At 50.4% G+C, this 8,508-nt stretch overlaps 1 protein-coding gene across 1 annotated transcript; it reads left to right on the top strand.

The window, feature by feature from the left end:
* The first annotated feature begins 4,504 nt into the window (after window positions 1-4,504).
* On the top strand, window positions 4,505-7,511 carry RPL11 (ribosomal protein L11). Its single transcript, XM_019981554.2, has 5 exons — window positions 4,505-4,712; window positions 5,443-5,549; window positions 5,764-5,895; window positions 6,905-7,015; window positions 7,437-7,511. The coding sequence occupies exons 1-5, from the start codon at window positions 4,589-4,591 to the stop codon at window positions 7,464-7,466; spliced, it is 504 nt and encodes a 167-aa protein (XP_019837113.2). The 5' UTR covers window positions 4,505-4,588; the 3' UTR covers window positions 7,467-7,511.
* Window positions 7,512-8,508: the final 997 nt, after the last annotated feature.

Raw genomic sequence — 8,508 nt, 5'->3', positions numbered from 1 at the left:
GGATCTTCCCGACCCAGGGATCGAACCCATGTCTCTTCTGTCTCCTGCATGGGCAGGCGGGTTCTGTACCGCTAGTGGCACCTAGGAGGCCCCTGCACAGCTACAACCATCACTTATTTGGCTCACATGACCCCCTTGTGCCATCGTGCCATGACTTGTCTGCTGGCAGCGTTCCCCACCATTTCCCCACATCCTGTATCCTAGGTCGATTTGCCACACAGGACATGAGGCAGACTGTGGCCGTCACAGTCATCATAGCCATAAAGAAAAGGCAGCTCCTAGAGGCAGAGTCACCACAGTGACCATAAAAGCTGCAAAGAAGTGAGAGGTGATGGCTACCCAACCTCTCTAGGCCAGGGGCGGCCAGGCAGGGCTGCACCCGGGAAAGAGTGGCTCAAGAAGACTAGAACTTGCCTTTCTCATGCCTGAACTGTGCTAAACCTGCCCCTGCTAACTCGGTCTTGTTTTTATGGAAGAGTTTCAGGCACAGGAATAAAACACAACAAGTCTTCTGGCCTCTGTTTCTACTGACCTGGATGCCTCCAGCAAGGAGAAGCAGAATGGGGCTGGGTCTAATTCTGCCCCTCTGCCTTCCTCCTGGGGACCTGACTGGGGCAAGACCCAGAGAGCTGGGGTTGTGGGGAGGAAAAGGCATAAACTGGGAAAGCCTGGAGCAGCTTCTGGCCCTGGCTTCGTTCATTAGCTCCTAGAACAGGACTGGACTCTGGGGTCAGACCTCCTGACTACACTATACTAATAGTGTCTATAAACGTTACTGAACCTCTGTGTGCCTTGTCGGCCCATCTGTAAAATAGAATTTGCCTCCACAGGGATGTGGAAGGTTGAATGAGCTGGTACCACTGGGCATGGTATATTGGTATTAATTAGCTATTCCTCGTTACCACGTGTGGGTACTGCTGTCAAATGATGCGGCTGGAGAAGAACTGTTGCAGGAGGGAATGAGACAGGGGTTATCAAAGATAAGCTTTTATGTATCTTCCCAAGTTCACGTTTCCCTCAAGTTATTTTCTCTAGTTGGACAATTTCAGAGTTACAGAGAAGTTGCAAGAAGTCTCACGTAACCTTCATCTGGATTTTTCAAATCTTAAATTTACTGCATTTGCTTTATCCTTTTCCCTCTAAATAAACATCTTTTTTCTGAATCATTTGATAGTTAACTGCAGATATGTGGCCCCTTTCCTCCAAATACTGGATGTGCATTTCTTAAGCCTAAAGACATTCTCTTCCGTAACCAAGCTCCCATAATCAGGTCAAGCATTAAACTACTATACGGACATTTTAAGTCTACAGATTTTGCCAGTGGTCCCAGTAATGTGCTTCATAGGAAGAGAAAATCCAAGATCACGGGCTACATTCAGCTGCCTTATCTCTGGAGTTCCGGAGCAGTCCCTTCCTTGGCTCTGCCCATTCTAGGGATCTGCCAGAGGCCCCTGCTCTGGGCTAGTGCTGGGGGCTTGGAAGAGAAGGCTCAAAGGGTGTACCTTTTCTCTTGGCTCTCTCCCATCAGCCCAGCTTCCCAGGAGTGTCCTTTTGTCCCTAAGGATGCTACAAGGAGAACCTAGAGAATTCTACCTCCCATCCAGAGAGGAGAGATGGAATTATGGCTGTAGAAGAAAGCCCCCGACTCTTTTTCCACCAAAGCCCTGTGTGTCCTCTTTTCTCTATTTCTCCCCGTCAAAGAAACTCTCTGACTCAAGGCCAGCTCCCGTCCGGACTGTGGTTCCTGGCATGGCACCTCCTTGGGTCCTGCTGATGCGCATTTAGTGCCAACCAAGGGGGGGTCAGTTATTGTCTGAGATTGGGGTCCTTGTCTGTCAGAGACTAATCTGTAAGCTACATGCCTGCAGGATGACGTTTTCTTAAGTATGTACCACGTCTAACATTTCTTGGGTGGGGGGAGTTGCTTGAATAAAGTGGGTTTATATTAATAGGAAGAAAAGAAAAAGAAAGTGAAGTCGCTCAGCCGTGTCTGACTCTTTGTGACCCCATGGACTGTAGCCTGTCAGGGTCCTCGGTCCATGGGATTTTCCAGACAAGAATAGGGAGTGGGTTGCCATTTCCTTCTCCATTCTATTAATAGGAGTAACCACTTACTGTGGGCCACAACTACAGAGCCTGTACTCTAGAGCCCGTGCTCTGCAACAAGAGAAGCCACCTCAATGAGAAGCCAGCACACAGCAGCTAGTAGCCCCAGCTTGCCACAAGAGCCTGAGCATCACCAAAGATGCAGTACAGCAAAAAAAAATAATTAAATAACATTATTTTTAAAGATTGAAAAAAAAAGGACTTTCCTGGTTAAGGACTTCCAGTGGTTAAGAATCTGTCTTGCAATGCAAGGGAAACAGGTTCAATCCCCGGTCCAGGAAGATCCCACATGCTGTGGAACAACTAGGCCTGGGTGCTGCAACTACTGAGCCTGTTCTCTAGAGCCAGGGAACTCCAAGTATTGAGCTGGAGTGCGGAGACCCCCTGCCCTGCGACAAAAGAAGCCACTGCAATGAGAAGCCCACACACCACAACCAGAGAGCAGCCTCTGCTTGCCACAACTAGAGAAAGCCCACACACGGCAACAAAGACCCCGTGCAGCTGTAAAAATAAATAAAAATTTTTAAAAATTAAAAAACACAAATCTGAGGGAAACTGAGGCTGAAGGCAATCTATTAATAATTAGTAACTTGCCCCCAAGATCTCATTGCTATTGAGGTAGCCAAAACAGGACCACATCTGTCTTCACAGCTCAAGACTCTGAAGCCAACGCTGTTCAGTTACTATTTATTTATCTGTTTACAGACACGGTGCGCTGCTGGTGGGCTCTTCATTCCCCAACAAGGACTCGAACTCAGGCATTCGGCAGTGAGGGCACACAGTCCTAAGCAGTGGACCGCCAGGGAATTTCCTTAAATATTTAAATTCCATTTGTTTACACTGTTAAAGAATAAAACTCTCACTTCATAATTTGCCTACTTGACTTAGTGTAGTCCTGGCCCCTCTCAAGACGCAAGAACCACTTGTTCGTGAGGCTGTAAGTGGGGGAACAGCATTCAGCTTTTTTTTTTCAACTTAAAGTTTAATATCATTCCTGTGATTAAAATTTCTTTAATTAATTTCTGTATTTTAATTGGAGGCTAATTATTTTACAATATTGTAGTGGTTGTTGCCGTACATTGACATGAATCAGCCATGGGTGTACATGTGTCCCCCATTCTGAACCCCCCTCCCACCTCCCTCCCCATCCCATCCCTCAGGGTCGTCCCAGTCCACCGGCCCTGAGCACCCTGTCTCATGCATCGAACCTGGACTGGCGATCTATTTCACATATGGTAATATCCATGTTTCAGTGCTATTCTCTCAAATCATCCCACCCTCGCCTTCTCCCACAGAATCCAAAAGTCTGTTCTTTACATCTGTGTCTCTTTTGCTGTCTCGCACATAGGGTCATCGTTACCATCTTTCTAAACAAACACATGAAAAGATGCTCAACATCACTCAGTATCAGAGAAACGCAAATCAAAGCGTTCAGCTTTTAAAAAAACCGGTGTTGCAAAAAGCCCAGGTCGGCCCCAGGACTGCCAGGGTCTCCTGTAATTGCCATCTATGCCCACGAAGGGGCAGCCGACTCTACGAGGCTTCAGGCGCGCCTCTCTTCCACTCCTTCATCTCGCTGGCCTGGGAAATGAGCCCGCCTCCTGGCCCATAAGGCCCTGGGTCGGAAGTCTCGCCCTCTCTTCCTGTTTCCCGTCATGGCGGTGAGTAGCTGATTCCCGGGTTAACTGTCCTTCATCCACCTCCATCCACGGCCGGCCGAGCCGCTGGGGGTTACCTCGCCCGCCGCCCGAGGAGAACGGAGCCCACAGTGCCGGCCGTGCCGAAGCCGGCAGAACCGTGCGCGCTGAGGGCGCGGAGCTGGACCTAGTCGCTTGTCTCCCCCCACCCCCCCAGGAGTAGGCTCCGGGCAGCCGCCGGAGGCCCAGGAACACGGCCCGCAGGCTGCAGCGAGTGGCCAGCGGACCGATCGGACGGGGGGTCTGGGATGCGGGGTCCGGGACCTGTGGCTTCTGGCCTCGGGGACTCAACACTTCAGCCGGGTGCTGGGGGAGGCCTCCGCCGGGTTCTCCCCTCGGGGCCGACCCCAGATTTCGGTCGCAGCCTCTAGACGGTTTCCGAGTGGGGTGGGGGGCGCTGCACAGCCACGTGCTGGCTGGTCCCCCCCCCACCCCCGCTCATCGGAAAAAAGGGGGTGCCTTCCGTTACCCTACACTTTGAGCCCCGAGGGTTCACTCTCAAGCGTCTGTAAGTTTACCACCCGGTACCTGTCCTGTTTCTCGCGTTCCGAATGTGGGTGAAGGAGAGATAAGACCCCCCCCCCCCCCCCCCCCGAGAGGCCTTCCTTGGTGGCTCCCAGATGAAAGAAAGGGTGACGATCGCTGTTAAATCTATTAGAAACTGCTTTGGGGATGAGCGGAAAGGCGCTCTGCATTTAGGCTGGCCGCCGGGGGGAGGTTGAGGCGTGTTGACCGCCGCCGCTTCTCTTTTTTTGCAGCAGGATCAAGGTGAGAAGGAGAACCCCATGCGGGAACTTCGCATCCGCAAGCTCTGCCTCAACATCTGCGTTGGGGAGAGCGGAGACAGGCTGACCCGGGCAGCCAAGGTGCTGGAGCAGCTCACGGGCCAGACCCCAGTGTTCTCCAAAGGTGAGTGGTTGTCGGCAGCTGGAGGGCTGACTGTTGGGGGATGCCCCCGAAAAACGTCAGGCCCGTTTTGTACCCAGTTGGGAGGTGACAGGTGGTATCTCTTAAAAGCATTGCTTTCCTGAGCTTTGTGTGAATCGAAATTGAGCTCAGACTAGCCCAAGTAGAGATTTTTTCCAAGTAAGGAGGATATGCAGTGAGGTGGAAATGTTGGGAATGCAGAGAATGGCATTTGATTAGATTAGCAGTGAGGATAATCTAGGCGAGGGTAAGAACAAGGCTGCGTACCTAGACTAACCTGCTTCCTGCTTCAGATTCCGGCTCCATCACTTGCAAGTCTGATTTCTTCCTCTGGGCCTCAGCTTCCTTATTTGCATACAGGGGATGATAATAGTTTATATATATAAGATTGTGGAGGATGGACAGGGTTATCTGAAATGCCTGCTGCCCAGCAGGCACAATGCAGGCATTACATTTTTTGTGTTTAGAGCTTCGTTGCCTTGGGATAATGGAATACGGGGGTTCGCAGCCTGCCTCTTTCTTACCAACTGGTCTGTACAAGGTAGCCTCTCAGCTGCTTCTGTAAAATGGGGGTAAGGGTACAGTAGAGTTTTAGCAAATATTGGTTGCTATGGAATGCTAATTTATTTCGGAATCTTGGAGATGACGTTGTGGAGAGGGGAGTGCAGTGGAGCTGTGACGACAGCTGACTCCTTGTTATCCCCATGTGCAGCTAGATACACTGTCAGGTCCTTCGGCATCAGGAGAAACGAAAAGATCGCCGTCCACTGCACCGTCCGTGGGGCCAAGGCGGAAGAAATCCTGGAGAAAGGTCTAAAGGTGAGGCCTGTCTCTAAACGGGGGAATGGTAGATTGAGTCAATCTTCCGAGGTGGGGAGAGCTTCTAAAGGGCTTTTCCCTGTATTGGGGAAATGAGATGTTGTTCTTCGCCAAGTTACACTGCACCGTGTTTGGGGGTCTTGAGTGTTGCAGGCTGAGCTAGATATCAGGGTGTTGAGTTGACAGGGAGTGATTTCTGCATTTTTCTCCCCAGGTGCGAGAGTACGAGTTAAGAAAAAATAACTTCTCAGATACTGGAAACTTTGGCTTTGGGATCCAAGAACACATTGACCTGGGGATCAAGTATGACCCGAGCATCGGTATCTACGGCCTGGACTTCTACGTGGTATGAGTACCGAGTCTCCCACTCCCGCTCTGTGAGAGTGGGCGCTGCTCCTCTCTTTCGTCTGTGCTGTCTTGGCGGTCACATGTTGGATTGGGGCTTTGAGTGTTGTCTGTCTTCGCTCCCTGGGGAAGATGCAGCTCATTGGTGGCAGGCGAGGGGGTGTAGCCCTGGCTATGGACTGTGGCTGGACGAAGATTCCTATAGTCGTGGTGCTTAGGGTCTAGGGTCTAGTGAGCAGTGACGTGGCTCAGAGGTGGAGGAAGGAAACGACTCCAGCCACTGAGTTAACATTTTGAGAGATGGTATTGAGGTTGCGTTTGGTGTTGGGGTTGGCTGCTCTTTTCCCTGCTGCTTCCCTCAGACCTCGGGAATGGGGTGGCTTCCATCTGGGGGCATGAAAGCAGGGTTGATGATGGAACTGTTCGCTTGGGGTGGGGGTTTAATGCAGACGTGACCGTTTGTGTCACTGTGATGTTTTGGGCCCCCAGAATCAAGTCAGTAGCAAAACCCTGAAGTCCTGACTAGTGTGAACATGAAGGACTATTAGATTTCAATGTCCAGACAGACTGAGTTCGGCGCTCACAGGCACCACAAACCTTTAATTAGAAGCACTTTTGAGCTAAAGCAGAGGAGAGAAATATAATTATTTCTTTGTGCATCTTGAAATTTTAAGATTTATAGAATGCACATGCTGAAGTAAGATTTTTTTTATCTGTTATTTTTTAAAATAATAGCACTCTGGGACACGGGAGCAGTGGTGACTCCTTAGCCACCACTGGGAGTTAGGTGTGGGGAGAGGGGGGGTGCTGGGAGGCCAGCCTCCTGAGCAAACCTGTCGTGAGGCGGTGTGTCGTCCAGGAGGCTGGTTCCATCAGACCCTGGGGTCATGGGTCTCTCACACTAGAATTACGAGGTGACTCTGGAAGATCAGTTGCTCCAGTGTGTGAGTCTTGTCCGTCTGCTCTTGACTCTGAGCTGGCTAGGTGACTGTTGGTTATTCCTGGGACAGGTGCTGGGTAGGCCAGGTTTCAGCATCGCAGACAAGAAGCGCAGGACAGGCTGCATTGGGGCCAAACACAGAATCAGCAAAGAGGAGGCCATGCGCTGGTTCCAGCAGAAGGTAAAGCTTGACCTGTCTCAGGTGGAGTGGCGGAAGGTGGTGTTGGTGAATTGACTTGGGATGCGGGGATGCAAAGCCTGGTGGGTAGCTGTTTAAAGGTAGAACATTTGGGCAGCTTGGCAAATGGGCTTCCAGGGTTTGTGGTTTAAGAGAACACCCAGAACCAGGCTTCTCCTCAGCCCTGTGAATGCAGGTAACTGGAAGGGGAGGAATATGACTTTTAATAGGAACCCCGTTTTCTCAGGGTCCAGTGCAGTTGAGCATAGTGGAGCGATTGTTAAAACTGGCCAGCTTCCTGTCTAGGGATGTGGGATTCCAAGCCAAAATTCATGTATCTGATTTGAATTCTTGAACGTTAGCCATTGCTGCAGTCATTACTGTTACCTCCTGTTCTGAAAAAATAAAATCTCTTCTCTTTCAGTATGATGGGATCATCCTTCCTGGCAAATAAATTCCCGTTTCTATCCAAAAGGTCAATAAAACATTTTCAATGAAATGTACAATTACTGTTGTGTGTTCTGTGCAAGGAGCCTGGCCATATTCAAGTCCTTGGACCTCGAGCCACTTAAAGCTTCGATGGGAATAGCTGGTAACCACCCTGTCTTCCCCTCGGATGCCAGTGCTTCCTGGCAGACCCAGGCTGAGCGCTTCGCAGCACTGCCCTGCTCACCGCCCCCTGCTGGCAGGCTGTGGTGCCGTGGCCCGGTGTGGCCCGCTGGAAGCTGATTGTACGGTGGGTGGTGTGGTTGGGGCCGGGTTTGAATTTAGCGCCTTGATTAAAGTGGGGTGCAGGGCTCCCCTCTGCTCAGTGATGCTGCCGTCCACTAGAGGCTTTACCAGTCCTGCTGTGTGAAAGGATCAGAGTCTTTGATGTGGTGCTTTGGGGTGAAACACTGGACTCGGTTTTTCCTTTAAAATGAGAATCTAGGGTTGCTGAGAATGTAAGTAGAGAAGGGGATGATGGTCTTTGAGACCCATTGGCTGGATTTGATTGCCCGCCCTGCATCTTATTAGCTCTGTTATACCTTAGATGTGCGTCAGCGTCCCCATCTGTATTGTGGGGGCAGTGACAGTTAACCTCCTTCACAGTTCAGCCGTTTAATGTTTCTTGATGGCTTTAACTTGCACCAGGCACATAGTGCTCAGAAAGGATGAGTTCTGTGTTACTGTCTGTGAGAAATGTGACTGCTCCCAGAGTGCGCCCTTTGCTGTGACAGTGGGACCTTTGCCTGTGCTTTTCCAGGTCACCGAGGCAGTGACTTTCGAAAGTCACCATTTCTCTATTGGACATAACACTTGGCCAGTGGCTCTAGCACGAGTTAACTCAGCATCGTCACTTGTGACCGACGAGTTCAGTTGTCCCTGGGCCACCTTTTCATTGCTGTTAAATGGGTCTTTAATTTTTTGGCTGCCTTTGTAAGGTATTTTTCAACCTTATTAAAGGAGGTTATTTGGTGTACCTAACTTTTTATGAAAATATGGCTTGCTTTGTT

The sequence above is a fragment of the Bos indicus genome, chromosome 2, assembly GCF_029378745.1.
Source record: "Bos indicus isolate NIAB-ARS_2022 breed Sahiwal x Tharparkar chromosome 2, NIAB-ARS_B.indTharparkar_mat_pri_1.0, whole genome shotgun sequence".
NCBI lineage: Eukaryota > Metazoa > Chordata > Mammalia > Artiodactyla > Bovidae > Bos > Bos indicus.
This window is presented reverse-complemented; position numbering and strand designations above follow the sequence as displayed.

Bases quoted from the DNA above. Each gene is read 5' to 3' on its own strand.
- RPL11 (XM_019981554.2), top strand. From the start codon at position 4,589: ATGCGGGAACTTCGCATCCGCAAGCTCTGCCTCAACATCTGCGTTGGG. The intron at 4,713-5,442 runs GTGAGTGGTTGT...CCCCATGTGCAG, and splicing joins GACCCCAGTGTTCTCCAAAG to CTAGATACACTGTCAGGTCC. The intron at 5,896-6,904 runs GTATGAGTACCG...TTCCTGGGACAG, and splicing joins ACGGCCTGGACTTCTACGTG to GTGCTGGGTAGGCCAGGTTT.